General features: G+C 34.2%; 1 protein-coding gene across 1 annotated transcript; it reads right to left on the reverse strand.

Moving 5' to 3' along the window:
- Positions 1 to 996: 996 nt before the first annotated feature.
- Positions 997 to 25,962, reverse strand: LOC110648551 (ferrochelatase-2, chloroplastic). The gene is made up of 10 exons (XM_021802835.2): positions 25,415 to 25,962; positions 25,041 to 25,305; positions 24,724 to 24,867; positions 24,400 to 24,501; positions 23,171 to 23,274; positions 22,962 to 23,088; positions 20,201 to 20,353; positions 5,480 to 5,580; positions 5,119 to 5,320; positions 997 to 1,470 (listed from the first exon to the last, which is right to left on the reverse strand). Exons 1-10 carry the CDS (start codon positions 25,513 to 25,515, stop codon positions 1,246 to 1,248), a joined length of 1,524 nt encoding a protein of 507 aa, XP_021658527.1. The 5' UTR covers positions 25,516 to 25,962; the 3' UTR covers positions 997 to 1,245.
- Between the last annotated feature and the right edge of the window lie 1,088 nt (positions 25,963 to 27,050).

Here is a 27,050-nt window from a genome sequence, read left to right on the forward strand (position 1 = left end):
TTGTTTTAATATTTTTCTTATATTTTGACATTGGAATGTTGGATAATATTTAAATGTCTTGTATGTAAATTTATTTCATGTCATTTAGTTTAGGATGTGATGGTGCATATAGTGAAACAATAAAATTAGTCTAATTAATAAGGATTAGAATTTTCATTCCTTGTCAATTAGGATTTGACTCCATTTCAATGTATTTTAAGATTTACCATAAATGCATCATACTTGATGCATGATTAAGTCAATTCGGAGGAGTTCACTCTTAAAATTATATTGAGAAAAGAAACTTAATTTCTGTGAATAAAAACAAATCTTATGATACTACAACGAATATCAAAGAAAAAATAAATATAATGTAATGAGCCTTCAATTAATCATTTAATTTTTTTAAACACCAAAAAAAAATATTTAGTTTGTAGTTTGGATTTTATCTGTGCATTGCTAATTTTACAAGCCTTTGCTTTTAATATTCATGACTGAAAATTCTCGATAAATATTTGTTCATTATTATAAATTAGTTATTTATCTACTATTATTTAACTTCATCTAATTAACATATAACTGCAAAATATAATTATTTTTTAAATTAAATTGTACGCAAAGGATTATTTCATTATCATAATTATTCCATTCCATAAATCAAGAAAGTTCTGAGTGTGAAAATTGAAGGCCCCATAACAAGTAACAAATTGAAAACGAGAATGTGCAAATTAACAAAATAACACGTACATATAATACAAATTTTCCCCTCTTCGCCCACAGATTTGTTATTCAACTGCACCTATAACATGCGTACAACCCCAACTGCAATCTGTTAGGATGTTTCAATTTTATATAGAACTGAAAGCATCTTTGACCTCCAAGTTTTGAACATATAGCCACTTAGCACCTTCACTTTTAGTAACATCCTCACTTAGCACCTTCACTTTTAGTAATATCCTACTTGATATTTGAATTTTATAAAAAAGCTACTATTAAATCCCTGAACTTATAAAAATGTAACTATTAAACCCTTAAATTTTATAAAAGTGTAACGAAAAGTCAAAATACAAGCAAGTCACAACTACACGTTTACCAATTATAGAGATTAAATATTTACATTTTTATAAAGTGTTAAATGGGATGCAACTAAAAGTAGGTGCGCTAAGTGAAATTTCAATTAAAAGTCTGGGGTCAAGATGATTTATCCTATATTATGTGTATGAAACAAAATTTACAAATTCGTGTAATTTATGTACATTCTCTTAGTCAATGAAACAGCGGCAACATACCCCATTGGCGTAGAAACCCCTCGCCGGTGGTGACTTCAAGTACCAATAGAACAAGAACTGCCAACATAGCAGCTCTTCCATTCCAAGTTTCTGCACTTCTTGTCCAACCCCATTCCCACACTGTCACTGGTGGTGGTAACTCCCTGCGCTTTGAATCATATGTCGCCAACAGCTCCTCCACGCTGCCCAGTGGAACTAAAGACTGCAAAGGATTGGAAACCCACCCATCAGACAATAAGTAGTGGTAAAAATTGGCGCATCATCACATTAGTGAAAACAAAATAAGAGAAAACGTCTTCCTAACACGACTTCATCTAGATAACATGAGACAGCAAATGCATTATATGTTAACCTGAGCTAGTTTTGGTCACAAGCCTAATCCAAACTCCATCTAGAATAAGACCTTTTATATTCCACTAATTTATCTACAAAATATTACTTTAGAAAAGCATACCATCAACAACCTCCATTATTATCCAAGTGTTGGTAGACCAGGTTAAGGGCCGGTTTGAACTGTGAACCGGAACAAAACCGACCTGGGTCAAACCTGAAACCAAATCAGATAACGGTTCTAATCTGTGAACTGGCCCAAAACCAGGGTATGGGAGGCCGGTTCCAGTCCCTCTCTCCTTGAGCCAGAATCAACCCAATTCAACAAAACATTTAAAAAAAAAAAAATTCAATTCCTTTATTGGGAAAGACAATAACCACTGCAGCATCTTATCCAATCTGCAATTAAGACGCTTTTTCCATAAAACAGAAAAATGCATGAACTAGCTGGTAACCAAATGCACTCGTGGAAAGGGAGGGGAAAAAAAGGGGGAAAAAAATTTTGCAACAAGCTAAATTTACTATCCCAGTCTTTTCAAAAATTTTAATCACATCTATAAGTATGATGAATTATGACCATCCAAAATTTATGTTTAATTGTTTATTATTGTACAATATTCTTATATTAATATTTCAAATTCTAACAAAAAAAAAATTAAATTTTTTGTCAATGGTATATCATTATATTGGAAATTTACTGTATTTACCTCAATAATATGTTTATGAATTTTAATAAAATTTGTTAATTTTAACATATTTTAGATGCTATTTAATACATATTCCCTCTAATCCTTGACCCTCTAACCCTTGTTCAGTTCGATGATAAGGACAGGTTTGAAAGCTTTGATTCCTTAATGCCTATTGAGTTTTAAACTACTCGTAATTATTTTTAAACAGAAGGCTTTGCTCAGCCTCTTCCACCCCGTACCAGCCCAATCCCCTCCACCTCAACACCAAAAATTGTGCTCTGTTTAGAGACACATCATAACTTTGACTAAATAACAGTTAAATTACAACAATGGGAGCTTAAAGTTCAGAAAGTTGAAAAGAAGTAGACTAGCCAAAAAGTTGAATGAAGAACCAACTATTACAACTGTCATGGCAAGAATTTTATGTAGAAGACCATAATAGTAGTTACATTTTTTTTTCCTTAATTTCTAAGGCTGCTACAAGACTAAATATGTGTAATACTGGGAAGATAAATGGTACGCTAGTGTACAATATCTAACAAAAATTTAGTGGTTCACAGTGTTATTAAGTAAAAGGTGACACTAAGGGAATAAGATACCCTATGGCCTTAGGCTAAAGGCACGAGGTGAGGGCTTTTTTGAAGTAAGGCTCTCTAACGCCTCTCTCTCTCTCTCTCTCCATATATATATATATATATATATATATATATATATATATATATATATTATTTGCACTATATGTAATATTGAAATATAAAAGAAATAAAATGCAGAAAATAATAAGGTTACAAAAAGGAAATGAAATTTAAAGAAGAATTAATGAACTCCACTTTATTAAGATTTAAGGCAAGTGTTGGATGAAAAAGGCATTAAAAACTCTTTCATAGATATGATTTATATAAACTCAACTCAACTCAACTAAGCCTTTATCTCAAAAGTTTGGGGTCGACTATACGGATTCTCTTTTTCCATTCTAAACGATTTTGGGTCAAATTCTCGGAAATGTAATGCTTCTCATCCACTTTAACATTCTCATCTTCGCAACTCTTATCTTAGACACATACGACTCATTCAGTGCCTAACACTCACTACCATATAACATGGCCAGTCATATAGGACAAGAAAATTTATAGGTATAAAAAGTAACATTCTAGCTTAATTAGATCCTGTATTACAGCAAAAAATGGAGAATGTCAAGTATGTAATGCTAGAATATCTAAAATCTTTCCTATTTATTTTATTCCTTATTTAAGGAAGAGTTAACTTAGGAATTCATTAACTGTATAATCACTTGGTTGTATAATTCTTGATTTAGATCTCAATTAGTTGTAATCCCTTATTTAGTTCCTAATCTTTTGTAATCCCTGATTAGTTATTTTTTCCTTGTTTATTTAGGTCTTCTTGGTGTATAAATTCTGCTCGTACCTGTAATTTATATATATATATAGTTTTGGTCATGTACGACTAACCTAAATTAGGAGTAAATTGCACCCACCGTCTCTCAACTTATGTGAATATTTTATTTCAGCCACTCAACTTTAATTTGTTAAAATAAAATCACTAAACTTTAGTTTTCTTTCAGAAAAAGTCCCCCTAAACTGCAATAGCAAGTTTTCAAGATAAAAAGAATAAAATTACCTTTTTGCTCTTTTTTTCTTCTTTTTCACTCTCTTACCTTTATTATTAAATTAATTAATGATTATTATTAATAAAATTATTTTATTTTAACTAAATTTATTAATAAAATTTAATTGTATACGTTATTTATTATTAATTAAAATTTAATTTGTAATAGCCTAGAAAAATAATAATATAATAATAATTAATTTTTACATAATATTTATTATATGATATTTTATTAATATTTTAGTTTTTATATAAATAATATAAAAATAATAAACAATAAATAATAATTTATAGATTTATTTTGTTTAAATATTGATTTAGTGTTAGTTAAAAAAATGAACTTGAAAACTTGCTATTTTAAGTTAAAGGGATTTTTTCTGAAATAAAATTAAAGTAAAGATATTTTATTTTAATAATTTGAAGTTGAGTAACTGAAATAAAATAGCTACCTAAGTTGGAGGACGGTTAGTGCAATTTACTCCAAAAATTAATGTGATTGCCTAAGTCTCAGAAGAGGATTAAGCTATTAGTGCAGATTTGAGAGAATCCTCGACTCCTTGAGATGGAGAGTAAATATTGTCTATATCTTGGAGGCCGGAATGGCCAGCGGGCTAAATAAACCTTAAAAAAAATAAATAAATTTTGTGACTGGGGCACACCTTGCCTAGGCAAAGCTAAGCTTGCCCAACACCTTTTGGCGCCTTTAATAACACTAGTGGTGCATAAATCAGGCTAAGCCTATAAATGCAAATATAACTCTTGCCACCTCTAATTGCATAGCTACGTAACAGATTATGAAAAGGATTCCCAAAAAAAATTTCAGCAAATAACACAAGCTCTTATTTTGCTTTCATAAACTACAATATTGGGATGAAAATTATGTAATTCATTTCATGTGTACAAAACACAAATGCGTATGTCATACCAACAAATACGTGTGTGTGTGTGTGTGAGAGAGAGAGAGAGAGAGAGAGAGAGATCACCAATGTGAACTCCATACACATACAAAAACAAAAACAAAAAAAAAAGAAAGACATGAATATACACACATATATATATATAAAAGAACATGCATGCACAGCACACATAACATAAATCTATAATGTCCCATTAGCACCAATACGTTTATGGCAATATCCACAAATAGAAAACTTCACACATCTCATTTCACTCGCTAGAAATTTTACGAAAACTAGCATGAGTACCTGTCGAGCTTCAAGATTTGAGACTGCCACAGCTCCAACGTATGGAAGAGACTCAATTACAGCATCTGCCAAATCTGAAATGAAGGTTTGTTCACATCCTAGTGCAGGGACACGTCCCCATTTTTCTATACCAGACTTAAGAGCCAACTCTTTATACTCAACGTCAATTTCTTCAAGAGTTTCAATATGCTCACTAACAAAGCTGTGAATCAAAAATCAAAATTTTGGAAGCAACTTGAGTTTAATCTACCAAAAATAAAACCATGAGTTAACAAGAACCAACTTGCATCAGATATGCAGCTACTTCAAGTAAAATCCAACAAATCATAACATCAACATGATCACTGACAAAATTAAATACCTAATTGGGACAGCAAGAATATTCTTCACCCCTTTTCTTCCAAGTTCCATGATTGTCTCATCAGTATAAGGCTTTAACCATTCCACAGGTCCAACTCTGCTCTGTAAGAATATTCAGACTATATCAAGTGACTCACCATTGAGCAATAAGAGACAATGAGGACCTTGTGGAAAAGAAAGAGGAGGGGGGGAGGGTTTTCTGTATGATAGTATCAACTTAGATAATTATTTCACCGTCAATATCAATTAATGCAACCCCATTCAATTAAAGAAAAACCAAAAGTGGTCTGATTTCTCAGAATTCCACCTGGAATTCACATGTCAACTTAGAAGGATTTCAGATACTAAGATAAAATTATGCATGTGCCTAACATGGTCCTGAGTCTGAGATCGAGTTATGGGCATATGAGCTTGTGGATCGAATGAATGATTGAGAGCTTTCCTCCTTTTTTGACCTATGGCGAAATAAATTCGGTCTTGTTAGAGAGAACCTGGTATCTTTGAGTTGTAAAAACTTAAATCTTGGTTTTTCTTTTCCATTTTTGGCTTTTCTTTAAAAAAAATTTTTACAATTTTTTTTAAATCGAACTCTAAAATAATTAAACTACTTTTTTCAAAAAAAATTTCAACAGTATTTAAAATATCCTTTTTCAAGAAGTGATTTTTTTTAGTCTCCCAACCTCAATGACAAACGAGACTTTAATATATGAAAGTAATAAATTTTGCTTATTATTTTATAATATATATATATATATTCTAATTTGGAAGAATAAGTTATTTTCTAACTTCTACGGTAGTCTAACCAACTTCCCCAATCTATAGCCCACGTCAGTGCCACAACTTTGTTTCTTGTTATCCATGCTAGCAAATACCATGGGTAACCAATTTTCAAACTCCTTTACCTGAATCATAGTTATTAAACAATCAAGGCACATTAAAGCGCCAAAGGGTCCTGGAGCATAGGCACAAGCACGCGCCTGAGCGAGTGAGGCGCAAAAGTACTCAACTCAACTAAGCCTTTATCCCAAAAATTTGGGGTCGGCTATATGAATTCGCTTTTTCCACTCTGAACGATTTTGGGTTAAATCCTCAGAAATGTGTAATGCTTCTAAGTCATGTTGTACTACTCTCCTCCAAGTCAATTTAGGTCTACCCCTTTTTTTCTATCTTCTAACCTAATGTGCTCTACTTGTCTAACTGGAGACTCCGTATGTCTACGCTTTACATGACCAAACTACCTCAATCTCCCTTCTCTCAACTTATCTTCAATTGGCACCACTCCTACCTTTTCTCTAATACTCTCATTACGGACTTTATCTAGTCTAGTACGGCCACTCATCTACCTTAACATTCTCATCTCTGCAACTCTTATCTTAGATGCATACGACTCTTTCAGTACCCAACACTCACTACCATATAACTTAGCCGGTCGTATGGCTGTACGGTAAAATTTTCCTTTTAATTTATTGGGAATCTTACGATCACATAAAACTCCCGTGGCACGTCTCCACTTCAACCATCCGGCTTTAATCCTATGACTAACATCCTCCTCACATCCCCCATCTACTTGAAAGACTGAGCCTAGATATTTAAAGTGATTACTTGGGAACAGTACCACTCCATTCAAACTAACTCCTTCCCTATCACCAGTTTGGCCTTCACTGAACTTGCAATGCATGTATTCTGTCTTCGTTCTACTTAACTTAAAACCCTTTGACTCTAGAGTACTTCTCCAAAGTTCTAGCTTCCTATCGACTCCTTCTCGTCTCTCATCTATCAAAACAATATCATCCGCAAACATCATGCACCAAGGAATACTCTCTTGTATATGTTTCGTCAGTTCATCTAAAACTAATGTAAAAAGGTAAGGGCTTATGGCTGATCCTTGGTGTAATCCAATTGAGATCGGAAAATCTCTTGTGTCCCTTCCCACTGTGCGCACAATAGTAGTTGCACCTTCATACATATCTTTCAATACTTGTATGTACCTAATAGATACCCTCTTTTATTCTAGCACATTCCATAAGACCTCTCTTGGAACACTATCATAAGCCTTCTCCAAATCAATAAAAACCATGTGTAGATCTTTCTTCACATCTCTATATTTCTCCATCAAGCTTCTAATGAGAAAGATCGCTTCCATAGTTGAACGACCAGGCATGAAACCAAATTGATTGAGAGAGATAGAAGTATCATGACGTAGTCGATGCTCCACAACTCTTTCCCACAACTTCATAGTATGGCTCATGAGTTTAATTCCCCTATAGTTTGAGCAACTCTGTATGTCTCCCTTATTTTTAAAAATAGGTACTAAAATACTCTTCCTCCATTCATCAGGCATTTTCTTTGAGTTTAGAATCTTATTAAATAATTTAGTTAACCATGCCACTCCCATATCTCCCAAATACTTCCACACTTCAATTGGTATTCCATCGGGTCCACAGGCTTTACCCACTTTCATTCTCTTAAGTGCTTCCTTTACTGCTAAAGATCGAATCCTTCTAGTATATTTTATATTCTTTTCTATTGTTCTATAATCTATATTCACGCTATTACCATTTTGACTATTATTAAAGAGATCATTAAAATAATTTCTCCATCTTTCTTTAATGTCCTCATCTTTCACCAACACTTTTCCTTCTTTATCCTTAATGCACCTAACTTGATTGAGATCTTGACATTTTCTTTCTCAACTCCTTGCTAATCTATAAATATCTTTCTCCCCTTCTTTAGTTCCAAGTTTCTCATATAACTTTTCAAAGGCCTGTGCTCTTACTGGACTAACTGCCTTTTTTGCCTCTTTCTTTGCTATCTTGTACTGTTCATATGCCTCATTATTATCACATTTAGGTAATTTCTTATACCATTCCCTTTTTCTCTTCACTGCCTTTTGTACTTCCTCATTCTACCACCATCTCTCTTTTGAGGGTGGTCCATGTCCTTTAGACTCTCCAAGTACTTTTCTAGCTACTTCTCTAATCTTTGATGCCATCTGTATCCACATATCATTGGCCTCCATATCTAGCTTCCATACTTCGGACTCGAGAAGCTCATTTTTGAACTTCACTTGTTTTACTCCTTTGAACTCCCACCACTTTGTTCGAGCTACACTATTTCTTCTGACTTTACTTGAATTGTTCCTAAACTTGACATCCAAGACCACCAACTTATGCCGACTTATTAAAGCCTCTCCTGGAATGACCTTACAATCCTTGCATAGAGCTCTATTTGTCTTCCTGGTTAAGAGAAAGTCGATTTGGCTTCTATGTTGCCCACTTTTGAAAGTCACTAAATGTGACTCTCTTTTTATAAAGTAGGTATTTGCTAGTATTAGGTCGTATGCCATAGCAAAATCCAAGATGCTTTTTCCCTCCTCATTTCGACTGCCAAAACCAAAACCTCCATGAACATTCTCATAACCTTGCCTATCACTTCCTACATGTCCATTCAAATCTCCACCAATGAAAACATTCTCTTCATTCGGTATGCTTTGCATTAAATCATCCATATCTTCCCAAAACCTTTGTTTACTCTCACTGTCTAGTCCTATTTGTGGGGCATAAGCACTAACTATATTTATTGTTTCTCCTTCTAGTACTAGCTTTACTAGTATAATTCTATCTCCTACTCTTTTCACAGCTACTACTGCGTCTTTCAATATTCTGTCTATGATTATACCTACTCCGTTCTTCTTTCTCTTCTTTCCGGTAAACCACAGTTTGTACCCTGAATTACCCACTTCCTTACTTTTCTCTCCTACCTATTTAGTCTCCTGAATGCAAGCAATATTTACCCTTCTCCTTTCCAAGGTATCCACAAGCTCCATTAATTTTCCTGTAAGTGATCCAACATTCCAAGTACCAACCCTGATCCTGCTCCTTCCTAATTGTTCTCCTTCTATGATATCTTCTATTGTTTTCTATGTCTATCTTGTGTTCTGTTCCACTATTTGTTCTGCTATCTGTCCTATGGACTAACTTCTTTACCCACACCCGTCCATGATGTGGGAACCCTTGCTCACTTAACACCACACCCGGACGCCGGCATGGCGCGTCGCTTTCGGTGAACGCCTACACCCTTGCATATTTATCACTACACCCGGGCTCCGATGTAGCGCGTCGTTAGTAGAGGACGCCCCAACGTTTATAACATTTGAATCCATATCATAGGGGGTGACGAAATTTTTACGCTGGTTGTCACCTATCACAACCCTCCTCCTTTATCCGGGCTCAGGACCGGCTAAGCGCAAACTAATTAGGCGGAGTTCGAGTGAGGCGCAAAAGTAAAAAAACTTAAAAAATCCATAAAAGGCAAATAAATGTGATGTTTTTCCTTTTTTTCCTTTGGTATATATCTTGAAATAGAAGCGCAGACATACGGAGGCTCCAGTTAGACAAGTAGAGCACATTAGGTTAGAGGATAGAAAGAAAAAAAGGGGTAGACCTAAATTGACTTGAAGGATACTAGTACAACATAACCTATAAGCATTACACATTTCTGAGGATTTAACTCAAAATCGTTTAGAGTGGAGAAAGCGAATCCATATAGCCGACCCCAAATTTTTTAGATAAATGCTTAGTTGAGTTGAGTTGAGTATATATCTTGAAATAGGTGTAGAAGTAACATTATTTAAAAAAAAAAAAAGATAATAATAGAGTGGTAATGTTGAAAATGTAAATACGAAAGTTTTGTGACTTTGGGTCTGCTAGTTTGATGATATTTTAATGACTAGTTATCACCAGCTATACTAATTCTAAAAACTTTCTAGTGCGTCAATATAGGATTCTTATAGATCAACAAATATGAAGTTTAAGTGGTAGTGCTTTTTGCCAATGAAAGTGCTCACTATAAGTGGAAAAAAAGAAGACATGCCTTTCGAAAACCTTGTGACATCCTCATTGTAGTACTTCCGTACATTCTACTGTTTCGATGACTAACGTCTGTTCGAACAACCAAGATGTCTGGAACCGCACTTAAACTAGAGTGAAGAGTCATAAATTTATTGAATAAAGATCAGGTAAAATTAAAGAGAAATAAAAGAGATGAAATGCAAATGGGTTAAAGGAGCACTAGGTCCCGGAGATGGGTAACCCTACTGGGAAGCAACTGTGAATTCAGTTGCCAACCCCAAACTCATAAGGACCCCTGTGAGAATTATTTGGGACTTAATTGAAGGATTAATGACAATAAAAATGTAAAAGGGAATGCAAGAAAATTTATGCCAACCGGTAAAAGCAATTATAGCTCGATGAATTCAAGTAAGGGCATTTTGGTCATTTCACCCGCAGAGTTAAATTTTGATCTAAATGTCAATTAAAATGAGTGAGAATAAGATATTGAAAATGAATTAAAATTTATGAAATGTGTAGAGAAAATGAATTAGGACATGGAAGGGAATTAATGAAAATTTAATTCTAATTATAACCTAAGCATGACTAAAAGGTGATCTCATTAAAAACTTAATTAAATTTTAAGAAGATAAATATGTGAGCATAAGACAAAATTTCTGTAGAAAGAGATGATTCTCATTGATTTCAATTAATCTGTACATGGGTATTTATATACAATTGATTCCTATAATTGTGTTATACTAATTAGGAAGAAATCCTAAATAAGAAATCCTAAATAGGAATACAGAATACAAAATATACACAGAAATAATATAATGATTGACTTTCCATAACACTCCCCCTCAAGTTGGAGCATAGATGTTAATCATGCCCAACTTGTTACAAATGTAGTCAATCCTAGCTCCATTCAGAGCTTTTGTGAAAATATCTCCTAACTGCTCTCCAGTTTTGATATGTCCTGTTGAGATGATCTGTTGTTGAATCTTTTCACGAACAAAGTGACAATCAATCTCAATATGTTTGGTCCGCTCATGAAATACCGGATTAGAAGCAATATGGAGAGCAGCTTGATTATCACACCACAATTTCGCAGGCTGGGAGGTCTTAAAACCTGTCTCATCTAGTAATTGAAATATCCACATTACCTCACATACTGATTGTGCCATGGCTCTGTATTCGGATTCAGCACTAGATCGAGAAACTACACTCTGCTTCTTGCTTTTCCTACACACCATCTTTCCTCCAACAAAACGCAATATCCGATGGTTGACCTCCTATCAACCTTAGATCCAAATTTCGGCATCCGAAAAACATTCAACATTCAAATGCCCATGATTACCATATAACAAACCTCTTCCTGGAGCTCCTTGGATAGCACAAGATTTGTCCCAAGGCTTCCCAATGAGCAACAGTTGGGGAAGACATAAACCGACTTACCACACTAACGGCATAAGCAATGTCGGGGCGAGTGATGAAGGTAGTTCAATTTTCCTACCAATCTCTGTATCTCTCCGGATCTTCAAACAACTCACTATCCTGCTAACATTTGTAAATTTGGAGTCATTGGTGCACTACAAGGCTTAGCACCTAATTTTCTGTCTCTGTCAATAGATCGATGACATATTTTCTTTGAGACAAGAAAATACCCTTCTTACTTCTCATAACTTCAATACCCAAAAATACTTTAATAATCCCAAGTCTTTGGTCCAAACTGGGTTTGGAGGAAGGTTTTAAGAGATGAAATACTGCAGAGTCACTCCCGGTGATGATAATGTCATCCACATAGACTACCAGAGAATTAGACCGACCTCAGTTGCTTATAAAATACTGAGTGATCACACTTACTCTTTTGCATACCAAATTCCTGTACTGCTTCACTGAATCTCCCAAACCAGGCCCTAGGACTTTGTTTCAAGCCATAAAGAGACTTCCGAAGCCTACAAACTTTACCCAACTCCCCTTGAGCAACAAACCGGTGGTTGCTCCATATACACCTCCTCCGAAGATCACCATGAAGGAAAGCATTCTTGATATCCAATTGGTGCAGGGGCCAATCATATGTAGCTGCTAAAGAGATAAACAAGCGAACAAAAGTAAGTTTAGCTACAGGAGAAAAAGTGTCAGAGTAATCGACCCCATATGTCTGAGCATATCCTTTTGCTACAAGGCGTGCTTTTAACCTAGCTACGAACCATCGAGATTTACCTTTCAGTAAATACCCATTTGCAACCAATAGCTTTCTTACCAGTGGGCAAAGACAACGGTTCCCATGTACCATTAGCATCTAAAGCCTCCATTTCCTCTTTCATAGCGAGACACCGGCCCGGGATGAGACAAGGTGCCTCACCAAGATATTAGGGATAGGAGCGAGTCTAAAGAAGTAACAAAACACCGAGAACAAGAAGACAATTGATTATAAGAAACAAAAGAAGAGATAGGGTAAGTACATGAACGTTTACCTTTACGAAGAGCAATGGGTAAATCTAGATCGAATCATGATCGGTATGAGTACAGGATCTCCCAACGAAGTAGGCGGTGGAGGATCCGAGTCGGTAATCTCAATCTCTGGAATAAACATGAACAACGGGAGGCCGAGTAGGTCTAGAGACGTAAGAAGCAGTGTGAGAGAGGACTAGACATTGGTTGGACAGTATATATTAAGATATCATCCTCCTCCCCCTCACTCTCATACCCAGATGATTGAGAAAAAAATGGAGTGGACTCAAAAAATGTGACATCTGCAGAAACAAGATAACGATTAAGAGTAGGAGAGAAAGCAATGGTACCCTTTTTGAATCAGAGTACCAAGGAAGACACATTTGAGAGACTTTGGATCCAATTTAGTAACTCATGGACGAACATCACGTACAAAACAAGTACAACAAAAATACGGGTTCAACAGAAACAAATATTTTGTAGGGAACAAAGCGATAAGGAATATCCCCATTAAGGATGTAAGACGGCATACGATTGATCAAAAACATGCCGTAGAAAGCGCATCCGCCCAAAAGTGTTTAGGAACTTTCATCCAAAAGAAGAGCACGAGTTACCTCAAGAAGATGCCGATTTTTTCTTTCGGCCACGCCATTTTGGGATGGGGTATCCACACAGGAAGACTGATGAAGAATGCCATTTTGTGTCATGTAAGACTGAAATTGTGCTGAAAAATATTCTTTAGCATTGTCACTTCTTAATATGCGCACAGAAATATTAAATTGAGTTTTGATTTCATTACAAAAGGCACAAAAGTTAGAAAACAACTCAGAACGATTCTTCATTAAATATAATCAGGTAACACGAGAGTAATCATCAACAAAAGTAACAAAATAACGAAATCCAGTTTTAGAAGTAATAGAACAAGGACCCCAAACATCAGAATGAACTAACTCAAAAGGGGATGAAGCTCGTTTATTGACTCTAGACACAGAAGACAAACGATGATGTTTTGCAAACTGACACGACTCAGATTCTAGTATCGATAAAAGTCAAATCGAGGACACAACTTCTTCATGGTAGACAAAGAAGGATAACCCAATCTACAATGAGCTTCAAGAGGTGTTATGGTACTGGAGCAAACAAGCGACCGCGGTACATGATTTTCCAGAATGTAGAGACCACCTGACTCACGTCCTCTACCAATAATTTGCTTCGTCGTAAGATCCTGAAACAAACACTGATCAGAAAAAAAGGAAATAGAACAATTTAAGGTACGAGTAAGTTTACTAACAGAAAGTAGATTAAAAGAGAAATTTGGTAGACACAAAACAGATGACAAAGAAATTGAAGAAGTCGGATTCGCAGTTCCAGAACCCATGACACAAGAAGTAGAACCATCAGCTAAAGTAACGATGAGGAAGTGGGATTAGACTCAAAGCGGATAGAAGACTAGAATTACTGTCATGTGATGCATTGCACGAATCAATAACCCATTTGGATGAGGAAGACACAAGGCATGTAGTGGATTTACGACTCGTGATCGCGATGATAGGGAACTGGTAGGCTTTAGAGATGCACGTCTTTGGGAAAAGCGTGCAAAATCCTCTGCAGATACCAAAAGCAGTTTCTCGGAGGAAGAATCTTGTAGAATCCTCTGCTGCCATATTTGCCATCTGTGATCGCTGATTTTTCCTCTGAAGTTGCGGACAATTATATTTTGTATGGCTGTGCTCATGACAATAAAAACAAATGACTCCTCTTGAGTCTGATTAGAACTAGCCTCTCCATTACGCCGATTACATTGCTGTAATTCCTCCTCTACTTCCTCTTCTATTACCACATTTGTCCATTTGGATTACGGCTAATAAGAGCACTCTTGGTAGGTGTGAAGATTGGGTACTCTCATGCGAAGGACCCGTGTGAATGTTTCATGCAAAGAGGAAATCTCGAATCGAAAGAATCGAGATTTAGCGATCTCATACTCAAGGAAGGTCTGCAAGAAAACTAATATGACCCGATTGCTCCGTTGGGCTTGTGAACTTTCACATCGTAACTAAAAGGCAATAATACATTAAGTTCCTCATATACCCGTTTAAAATCCATAAAATAAGCCGTGAGAGACTTATTCTCTTTCTCAAGACAAGAGAATGCCTTACAAACATCATAAATACGAGAGATATTCCCTTTACTGAATACGTAAAATCTAAGTAATCCATCAATTCCTTAACAAATTCACGGTGATTAATTAAACTAATTACCTCACTTTGTGAATCGAGTTCAAGCCGCAAAAACAACCGAGCATCCTCCCTTAGCCAAGTTTGTTGTGTATCATCGTAGGTGGATCTTTAGTAAGGTGATCATCCTTATCAATGCTACGCAAATAGACCCTAATGATCTTACTCCACTCCTGTAATTCGAACCATTAAGTTTGTGTTCCGTGATCTTAGTCATCATCGGAATCACATCGTAAATAACATTCTTATTGTCCGCCATTTGTTGAGACAAAGAAAACTAACCAAACGCTAATCCAAAATCTTGACAACAAAATAATCCAAAATCACAAATCAAGTAAATACCGAAATAGGATCGAGAGCCAAACCTCGGAAGCCCTTTAATGGTGTCTTGGATCGTGCAACAAAGACACGATGGTGGAATGAGGGGATTGAGGCGACGCGGCAATGTTGATCGGAGTCAAAGCGGCGGTCGGCCAAGGTCTCTCTGGTGAGTGGTGAGAACAAATAGTCACCCTAGATGGCTGCTCACGATACCATGTAGAAAGAGATGATTCTCATTGATTTCAATTAATCTGTACATGGGTATTTATATACAATTGATTCCTATAATTGTGTTATACTAATTAGGAAGAAATCCTAAATAAGAAATCCTAAATAGGAATACAGAATATAAAATATACACAGAAATAATATAATGATTGACTTTCCATAACAATTTCATTAATTGAAATTTGGTCTTCTTCTTCCTCCAAAACCACCTTGGCCGAACTCCTCCATAACCTTCCTTCCACCATTTTCAATCTTGCAAGCTCCAATTTCAATTTAATTTTCACCACATTTTCCAAAATTTCCAATTCTAGAACTTGATATTTCACCTTACTAGAGTGATTGGTACCAAAAAGGAGAAGAGAAAGTGAAGTTTTAGCAAGAGGGAGATTTACCTTCTTCTTCTTTAATAAAAATTAAGTTGAATTATGATGGGATTGCATGAAAATTAATGGAATTGAGGTATGTATGAAAGCATGGGAATTCGGCCAGCTATGGGAGTATGGGGGATTTTGATGATTTGATGATAATAAATATATTCTCTAGTGTAAATGGATTTGTTTACATGAATTATAGTTGAAGTTGTATGGATTTGCATGAGATGTGAATTGTGGAGGTTAGGGTTCAAAGGAAATTTGGGGATTTTATGATATGTTACACAATTGAACTATTTGAGTTCATGTATTGACCAATTGATGTGTGTTGGTCGCAAATTGAAGTTGGTTGTTGATTGAATTGAAAAATTGGAAGTGTTGCTTGTATGCTGGAATTCTGGACCTTAAGTCCAGTGTGTTTGTGTGGCCATAAGTAAAGCTACATAGCTCCAATTGATGTGAGGCCAATTGGAGAGTAAACCCTAGACATAATGCTAAAAATGGTATGAAGAAATCCCACTCAAAAACTAACCATAGCTTGCCCTAAATTTGGCTTGAATTCAGATGTGGCATTCTGGACCTGGACAGAATGATCATATGAACAGTGTTTATAACTTACTCTAGGAAGCTCCAAATGACCTAATTCTTGAACCCATAGAAACCTGAAACATAGGAGAACATTTTTCATGAAGATCAGGAGACCTAGTTTTGATCCTAACTCAATCAAATTGCTAGGCAAACTTAGTCCAACAAAACTGCCTGGACCAAACCTGACCTGGAAATCCTGAATTTCAGGACACCCAACCAATTATGGCAAAAATGCCATAACTCAGTCTACAAAACTGCAAATGCAGTGATTCAAAAGCCAAAATCCTCATAAGACCTAGAGCTACAATTTTGATGTTTTGACCAGAACCCAAAACCAAATGTAAATTAGGGAAATTGCTAGGAAAATTCAGGAATTCCTAACCTGGAATTCCTACACCTAGACAGATGTGCCATTTGACCCCTGAATGGTAAATAGACCATAACTTCCACTAGAAAACTTCAATTGGAATGAGTCAAACTGATCTGAAAACTTAAGAAATAGAGTTAAAACTTTGGTTTAGAAACCTTACTCAAATTTTGAGTGTAAAACCCTTAGAAATTAATTGTAAGATAGACCTGTAACCTGAAATCCTGGAGTTACATGATCCAGGAGTCAGGGTTAGTTAATTGGCCATAACTCATCCTACACAGTTTCAAATTTAGAAATTCTTGAACCTGTGTAACTATGGGACACAGGGAAACAACTTATATGAAGAACACCAAGCCAAATTATGCCTATAATTTGTCCAAATAGCTTGACAAACTTGAGTTCCAGAATTTGCCCTGTTCTAGAACAGTATTGGTAATTGGACCAATACTCAGTAAATTGACTATAACTAAAGCTAGATAACTCCAAATTGACTGATTCAAAAAGGAAATTAAAGTTAAGGCAACAAGGAACAACTTTCATGTAGAAAGTGTAATCAAATTACTGCTGTAGCTTGGCCTAAAATAAGAGTAAAGTCAAGATTGAAATTCTGGAAATTGTGATGTACTCCAAAAATGAATTGAAATATGATTGGTAATTAATATTAATAGTTCAATGAACATGAGTGTGATATGAATATGTATTTTGGACTCATGATTCCAACATGATTTAAACAAAAATGCTACGAAGCATGAACACAACATATGGTAAAATTATGTGACTTATGAATGTCTAAGAGTACTAATTGCCCACGTATGCCTAAACATGTGTGCATAGGTTGGATAAATTGACATGCCAATAGGGTTTTGATTTGCAGTACTGCTTATGGCTTCATGCCATTCTGTTATCATGGCTTTCACGCCATTTTGTTACATGATAGTGTATATGGCTTTATGCCCGATTGCTATCATGGCTTTTTAGCCATTCTGTTGCATACCTGATTGACATTATGTGTCCCACGGTATGACGGCCCGGAGCACAAGTGTGTCCAGTGCTAGTTTACTTGCTTATCCAATCTAGTCAGTCTGTTATAGGTTACTTGGGCATTGAAAAATATTAATGAGATTAAATATGTGTTTAAATGAAGCAAGAAAATTGAATATCAAAATAAAGAAAAAGAAAGATTCCAATAGAATAAATATATTAAAAGATCAGAAAAATAAAAAAATAATGTTTAAGATCATGATAGGATCAACCAATAAGATACTAAAAAGAGTAGATATCATAAATCTTAAATAGCCTTAAATCAATCCATAATTTATTAATTATGCATTTTCCTCATAAGTACTACAACCTTGAAATTATTAATTTTATTTGTATATTATATTTTCATTATATTATTGCACCACTAAGCAGAAATGCTTAGCGCGTTGGATTTTTCCACGCATAGGTAATAGAGATAAAGCCCAGTAAACATCAGACTGGGAGTTAGAGATTTTGGATCTACATCAGTGTCAGATAGTGTCACCTCTTCACACAGTGCATTTTGGTAGGGTCTGCCAGACCATAGCAGTGCAATTTTGTACAATGTAAATACTCATTAATTATGTAATGTAAATTATGAATTTGTGTAATTAAATTTGTATATAATGTAAATTATAAATTTTTGTAATAAATTATACATTGATGTAAATTAATGAAATTTGAGTATTTCATATATGAATTGAGTATGAATGGATATGTATGGAAATGGTTACATGAATTGAATTTGAGATGATGAAAAAAGTATATGAATTGATATGAAATATTTTTAAACAGGTGAATAGTGTAACTCGCCAAATGTCCATAAACAGGGAAAATTCTAGCAATTTCTCCACTAAAAATAAATTGAATAACTAATTAAAATGGCACCAAAATTTATATCGGGTATTCTTCTATTGTGTTCAATTTTTTTTATTTTTTTAATTTTATTTAATTTATTAGATATGTTTCTTGTTAATTTGTTGTTTAATTTACATGAGTATTGTGATATGCATTTTGTTAGATGTGGAATGTGAATTTATGATATTTTTTTTTAGGTAATATAATAACAATTTTATTTTAATTCTTCCCTAATTGTTGAAGATAAGCTAATTTTGATAAGAGTAATCTATTGCAACAAACTTACTGTAACAAATAGCTAAGTTTAGTTTACTGTGTGTTTATCCTTATCATGATGTAACTATAAATATCATTATTTGCACAACAATACAGATCAATTAAAGGTGTATAGGTCACTTTTTCCAGTTTTGTGATATGCAATTTGTTTGATTTATGAAGATGATTGAGACATTAAGTTGATGATTTGATGTGGTCTTCCTTGCAATTACTTTATACGTTTCTTATTAGTGTAATAGTTTCTCAATATAGACATGGTGCAATATATATATATATATATATATAGGCTATGGCCCCTTGCTTCAAAAAGGCCTCGCCTCGCCTCTCTCCTAAGGCCATAGGTTAACTTGTCGCCTTTCTCCTTGATAACACTGCATTTAACAGTCAATTCTGTAACCTAATGGAGGAAATGTTATATAGTTTCTGAGGTCAAGTCCTTACACTTCAGAGATAAATCAATCTTAAATGTGCGTTTTTCTTTTATTTTAGTTCTACAAATTAATGATAGTACAGTGATTTTCAAGACTCCTATGAATTAAGAGCAGATTGGTAATTTTTAATAGAGTTTACTGAGCCAACAGTACCAGAATGAAACCTTAAAAAGGTCCCAATCCTCAAATGTTCACGGAAAATCCCATGACAAGATATTATGCTAACTATAAAATACAAAACCTTCATCCAGAATAGCAATCATCACAAAAGAAAATAGAACTTAATGATCAACATTTTGGTTTTCATTTACGTATTTTCCAATTCAAAGCCATTAATATATATATATATATATATATAGGGTTTAATCACACTACTGTTTCATTAATAAATGCACAGATTAATGAAGATATTAAGATCTTAGCTTCATAGTGACAATCTTGGTTTCAGTCTGCATCTATTTTCTTAGTTCAGACGTACAAGAAGACACACCACACCACCGAGAAGCATTGCTTAATGATCAGTATTTTGGTATTCATTCACAAATTTTTTCAGTTCAAAGCCACAAAGAAATAAAGGATTAAGTCATACTATTAAGTCATTGATAAATGTTTTATATGCAATTTATCAATGTTCCCACTTACTCATGACCATCTTGGTTTCAAACTACATCCATTTTTGTAAGCTCAGAACTAGAAGAAGACACACAGCACTACTGAGGAAGAGAAAACAAAGAAGTACCTGATAGGCAAGAGTGTATGAATTAGTGATCTTTCTCTTTTCTAACTCTTCCATTATCAAATCCACACATTCCTCCATCTCTGCTTTGTATGGATCACCAGCCTCTTTCACATATGCAAGTGGCACCCCATGAGCACTGAAAAATATCACAACCTACACAAAACATTCTCAATTATTCACTCTGGCAAAAATAGTGGGGTAAAAAAAAAGTTTGAAGCTTGAAATTTAGTTATAAAGAAGAGAATATATTCTTACACACCAAGAAGGAATTGAATCAGCATGATTTTGGTAAAATGAAGTGTTGTCAAAAGCACAAGGGACCCTTAAGGTGCTAATAAACTTTCTCATTCTAGGTGCTTGCCAAAGTAAAGTAAGGCACTATTTTAAGTATCTTACACCACAAAAATTAATCAAGGCATAAAACACTACATATCACCATTATAGTAAGATTTCATTCAATAAGCAAATTCCACATCATCAACTATGCATCATGATTAACCAAAGAAAATTTTCATATGATGTATTGAACCAAAAGAACCAACTTTATACATCTAAACTAATTTTTCTAGCTTGATAAGATGCATTCCCTTTTCTTTTCCTTCCAATCCACCTTTGTTCTTCCTTTTCTAATTGCTTTTGCCTAACATAAGCTAAGAAAAGGTAGATCCTGCTTTTTTTTTCCTTTCATAATTAATATCTCAAGCATAGACACATTTGCCTCTGAAGCCTATGATTCACGAGTATTTTTTTAAATGAAAAAAGTAAATAAGCATCAAGGGAATGAAGTGCTTCAGTACAAGTGCCGATATAGACAGCACCTAGATGAAGTCACATCAACTGAACTTAGATTTAGGCACTTTGGTATCACCGCACCTCACATAGGGTGATCCTCTGTCCTCAAAGCCTGCCACAGGAGGATCGCGGGCCGCCGACCAGCCTTTCCCAGAAGTCCTTTGACTGGTGGCAAGGTATGTATCTCACATGCACAGCTACCCTATTTCAGGACACTCCCCGTGGACCCGTGAGTGGCAGAGTCTCTGCCAGCATTTGTTGTTCTGGCTTCTTCTCCTGGCATCGCCTCAGCATGCTCAATCCAGATAAGGGCGCCGCTGTTTGGTCTGGAGCACTTTTAGGTACTCCAAGGTTTGGTCTTCAGGTTCTGCTTTGGGAACTCCTTGTTTTTAGTCTGAGTTCTGTTTATTTGGAGCATTTTCTGACCTCATTTGCTGAAGATTTGAGTATATTTGCTGAAATTGATAAATTAAGGTTTGGGTACTTGTTTATTGATCTATTGTTGCCCTGGTTGCTGTTATTTTGTGTGGTTTGCTGCTCTATTGGGAGTGCTTCTAAAGGATTGAAGTATGGGTATTTCACTTACTGTTTGCTGATTCACCTTGTGGTTTGCCATGTTTTCTCTTGGTGTTTTCTGCCTCTTGGAAATTTGTTGCCGACATTGTGTTGCTGTTTTCTCTCAAATTCCTATCTGCTTGCGTTGCTGTTTGACATTTGGGTTATTGAAACTGTTGCTGCAACTATTCTAAGGTTGTGTTTGCGTGCACCTTTGAAAGCTTGTAGTTGTGCTATTTGTGTGCACCTTTGTAAGTTACCGCTTGTGTTGGCGTTTCACATTTGGGTTATTGAACCTGTTGCTGCAACTATTCTAAGGTTGCGTTTGTCAGCACTTGGGAGCACCTTACCTTTATCAAGGCTCAATTCCCAGACTTTATAGATTCTTGGGGACAAGAATGCACTCAAGGAGGAGGAATTGTCACATACAAGAGGAGAGGGAACGCTAATAAGTAGCTTATGCTATGTTAGTTATGCCTTTTATATAATTTCTATGAGAGATTGTTATGCTCTTTAGAATCCCTAGGCACAGCTAGCAGTTGTTAGTTATGGTTTGTTATATAACAAACTATAATATATACAGAATCAATTGTAAAGAGGGAATTCACTGATTGATTAATAGAGAATTCGCTACTATTCTCCCTCGATTCCTCTCTCTATTCCTCTTCTTCTCCTTCTTTTCCTACTATCATCTCCCTTAATACTACAGGACTAGTTTTCAGTCCTAACATCCTTCAATGTAAAGTTTATCAAATAATAACACCTATGATGCCAGAACTAATGAAAATTTTCAAGAAGCATCTCTGAGCACCCTTATCTGAAAAACACTTTAATGTTTATCAAATAACAACACCTATGATGCACTAATGAAAAATTTTCAAGAAGAAGAAGAAGAAGAAGAGCACATGGAGTCTCTCTCTCTTCTTGGAAAGTCAACTTAAATAAGAGTATAGGACAGTAAATAAGAGTAGAGGGCAGTGAGGTGAAAAAGTAGGGCCCTCAACAAGGTATGACAGAAATCATAATTCCACATCTTTCCATGGCCATTTTTCAACTTCAGAAAATAAACTGAGCATGATCTCTCGGTGGTTTTGCTGTAATAAGCTACTCAACTCATTCACTTACTCTTTTCTTTTATATTTCACTTGATCAGGGAAAAAAATCTCTCCTAGACCATTTTTCAACTTCAAAAGTAATTGGAGCAATGCCCAATGATTGTTCTCTCAAGTAGTTTTTCTTCAATAAGATAGTTATTCACTTTTTTTCTTTTCTTTTCTTTTCTTACTTGATCAAAGAAAAAATAGTTATATATTCAAATAAGAAGAAAGAGTCGGTAAGTCAAATATGTAATAACAGAAGCGAATTTGATGAACAAGATAGTATGAACAGTTGAACACATTAAGAGAAGTTATACCTTCTCAGGACAGTCAAATATTTCTAATTCCTTTTCAATTAAATTTGCCATGGCTTTTATGTATCCTTCACGCTGGTACCAGGAAGGTATCACTGTGTGTTGCATGTTAACAAGATACTCATCTTCTCTGGTAAACCATCAGAAAATATTAATTTGTGACATAAGTTTCAAAATCTCATATAGTGATATTGCATGTAATTTGTACTCACCGGAATATACTCTCCAAGAGACGAAGGCTTGAACCACTGGTTGATATTGAGAACTGTGGATAAAGTGGAAGCACAACAAGCTTTGTGATCCCATCTCTTTTTATCTAACAACCAAAATAGACAATCCAGAAATTAGATCCACAATCTTCATTCAAACAAAGAGTTCAGATACTGACAGATGGCAACAACCAAAAGTTTTTATTACCAACACAAGACACGACCCAGTACCATTGACATAGCAGAAGAGTTTAAGGCAATTATAACAACCAAAATTAATCTTTTACTGATAAAATAAGCAAAACAGGATGATCAACGTAGGAATATGGAAAAAGCAAAAGTCATTCATAAACCCATCCTGTTGTCAAACAATTCAATTATATACCACAAGAATATCCAAAGAGACACCTAAAAATTACACATGCAAGTGATAAATTAAATGTCATAAACAAGCCATGGTTTTGTTAGTTTCAAATATTTTCTACAGGAATAATAGGCTAAGAAATTGACTGAACCACAGAATGAATTCAAATCCATAAATTTAAAAACTTGAGAAAGTCAAAAAGTAAAAGCATATATATGTATAGCATGATGAAATTAAAGACTGTTTCAAACATTCAAGTTAATATAATAGAACGAAGTCAATGGAATTAAAATTCAAAGGCAAAAAAGAATTCATCAAGACAAGGATAGTAATTGCACAAAAGCCCATCTTAATAAGCATAGCAGAGTTCCATACTAAGTTATGGCAACTTTTCAATTCAACCTAGCATATCCTTCTTGAACACTTATTAGATACCTAGAAAGGACACAAGTATTTGAATATGATCCACCAAATTGGAGGAAAGACGTGAAAAAATTGAGCCTATCCATAACAGAAATGTGGGTATGCACTCAACGTGTATACATAAGTTAAAATAACATAAGTTGCATAACATGTATTAGAAGCGAATCCATACTTCTGGTGCAGATCAGAAAGTACTTGTTGTTTCCATTGTTAAATGTAGAGATATAACTGGCAATACTATATGCGCTGAAGTGATAAAATTTTAAAACACTTCATGAATATTGTACTTATTCATACGTTTATAAAAAGGTCTTTGAAACATCATCTGCAACATGAATAACAACAGAATAATGGAACCACAAAATTCCCAATTTTAAGCCTCTTAACCATTGAATATTACCAAGAAACACTGGACATTAGACTGATGTAATGTCAAAGAGAATACCTGTTCAATGGCTTCTTCAGTGAATGGGTGCCAATAGCGCATACCAACATACACCTTTGCTGGGACTTGCTTTTCCCAAAGAGACTTTCTCAATTCCTCAGCCTGGATGAAGAAGAAAATAGCCAAGGACATGGATAAGGAAAGAAATAAAAAGAAAGCAACCTTTAGCAAAATTTTGTGTATGGCTAAACCTTCCCATCAGCCAAAGCAATATGATACTATTCAATTCATACGAAGCTTCTGCAACCTCCAGGCAATAGAAGAACAATTTAAGCCACAAAAAATTAATAAGTTATAGCCAAAAAAAGAAGAAAAATGTCATGCCTGTGCATCAGTTATCTGCCGTAGAGGCGAACCACCACCAATTGAAGCATAGCCTTCTTTGCTCTTGGGTGCCCTTACAACAGATATGAATTGTGCCAAGGGCTTTTGAAGAAAACGAAACAATCTTGGCAGGCGTATAATGTCCTGAGATATTAGGTAAAAAGTTGACAGAATGAAACCTGATGCTCAATATAACCTATAAGGGATATGCATTTGTACAAGTTAAATATGTCTGTTTTCATCAGGGTAAAAGGTCCATTTAACTTGAGCATTTATTCCAATGCCATCAGATGATAACCCATCAGGAATATCTTTACCGGGTCAGCAAAAAGGTTAAAGAGGAAAGGCTGCACATCTTCAAGAGTCTCAGGGCCTCCAAGATTGAGCAACAATACTCCTATCCTCTCATCACCAATGAGAGGTGCAGTGGATACATGTTGAAATTTGGAAGTCACCACTGATCCCAAAGGCAGCATCCACTTGTTCAGCTGTTGCTTAGACAATCCCCAAGAAGTATTATATTTTGAGAGATTAGAGAAACAAAACATCCTCTGAGGGGTACAAATTGCTTGCGGCAACAGCCTATGAGAGCAAATAACAATCATATTATGCAACTAAAACAGAACGAAAATTTCACACAACTCAGACGCGGCTCTTTCAAGAAAACAAATTATGGGCATCAGAGACTTACAGTGGGAACTTCGAATTGCGAGAAGCAGAAGAAGAAGAGAGACATGGATTCCGAGAAGCATAGGAAGGAGTTGATGCAACATTCATTGCTCCACAATTCATTTTTGTTCTGATTGATTATCGTTCCTACAACAGCAATTAACACGAAGACCACCCACCAGCTTCAGTTCTCCTCAATTATAAACCTACCCAAGTTAAGAAATCACCTGATGTCTCAGTATCTACACTCTTTTTCTTCTTCTTTTCAGTTTTACTTGTTCTAAAATTGAGAACCCAGAAATGAATCACAACAAATAAGCCAAAAAATCAGCCAATAAGCTTCCTAATGAAAATGAAAATGGAGTTGTGGAGGGTGAAGAAGATGTTCTCTTCTCCTTTTTGGGTATGGAAGAAGAGGAAGAACAAGTACATAAAAGAGTAGTAGTGTAGCGGTGCTTTAGATTGGGCAAAATAGGAAGTAGGGACCTGTGGAACGGAGAGCGACTTATCACAAACTGCGAAAGACGGCCACTACTGTTACCTCTACATATATCCTGCCTAGGCCTAATTCCCATCTCCCATTTTTTTTTTTTGGTTCGCTGCCTACTCTTCTTTTCCTTTTCGTAAATTATCCATTCCTTCCTTCCGCCAAACTTCAATTTAAACTCAAAGTATAATTTTTTTTATTTAATTTAATTTAATTTTAAAATCCTTATAAATTTAAAATTTTTATAATTTAAAATTTAATTATTTATATAATTTTAGAGTTTATATAAATTTAAAATTTTTAATCTCATTTATATTTAAATTCTATTTAATTAATATTAATTATAATATAATTCAAAATAAAATTTTATAAAAAATATTTTTATGATTTATATTATTTATAAAAATAAAAAATATTTATTTATATGAATAACTTTTTTCATGAATTTTAATAAATTTTTATCCCTATCTTAATTATAATTATGTATAAAAAAATATTTTAATATAATAATATTTAAATTTACGTAAAAAACAAATAAGAAAAAAAATTTATTAGCCAAATATATAAATTTTTTATTAATTTTTTAAAATTTTCTTATAAATTAATTTTTTATAAGTTTATTAAAAATTTTCATATAAAATAATTTTATATTTTAAATTATAAATATATTTTTAAAATTCTTAGTTATTATTTATATATAAATTAGTACATTTATTGATAAGATATATATATATATATATATATATATATATATATATATATATATATATTAACAATCAAAAAATATTATAAGAAATTAATATTCATTAATTATTAAAAAAATTTTATATGTAATATATAATAAAATTATATGAATCTAATATTTTTAAATAATATATAATTATGCATATAAAATAAATTATATATATGAGAAAAGATTTAAATAGATAAATATATGTTATTTAAAAAATGAGTTTAATTATAAAATTAATATAATTAATAGGATGATTAAAATTTATAGTACTAATTTTTATTTTTAAATAGTATATTATTAAAAATTTACAAATATTAATGTGTGCATATATTAAAAAAATATAATATTTTTTTAATACTATAATCTTATCCTAACTTGATAAATAGTAAACACATATAAAAAAAAATTAAAAATCATACTATGAATATAGAATTGCTA

Source organism: Hevea brasiliensis, chromosome 10, assembly GCF_030052815.1.
Source record: "Hevea brasiliensis isolate MT/VB/25A 57/8 chromosome 10, ASM3005281v1, whole genome shotgun sequence".
Lineage (NCBI taxonomy): Eukaryota > Viridiplantae > Streptophyta > Magnoliopsida > Malpighiales > Euphorbiaceae > Hevea > Hevea brasiliensis.

Excerpts from the sequence above, each read along its gene's own strand:
- LOC110648551 (XM_021802835.2), bottom strand. The coding sequence starts at position 25,515 with ATGAATTGTGGAGCAATGAATGTTGCATCAACTCCTTCCTATGCTTCT. Across the intron at positions 25,306-25,414 it reads CGCAATTCGAAGTTCCCACT|GCTGTTGCCGCAAGCAATTT; the intron begins GTAAGTCTCTGA and ends TTGCTCTCATAG. Across the intron at positions 20,354-22,961 it reads TATTTGACTGTCCTGAGAAG|GTTGTGATATTTTTCAGTGC; the intron begins GTATAACTTCTC and ends TGTTTTGTGTAG.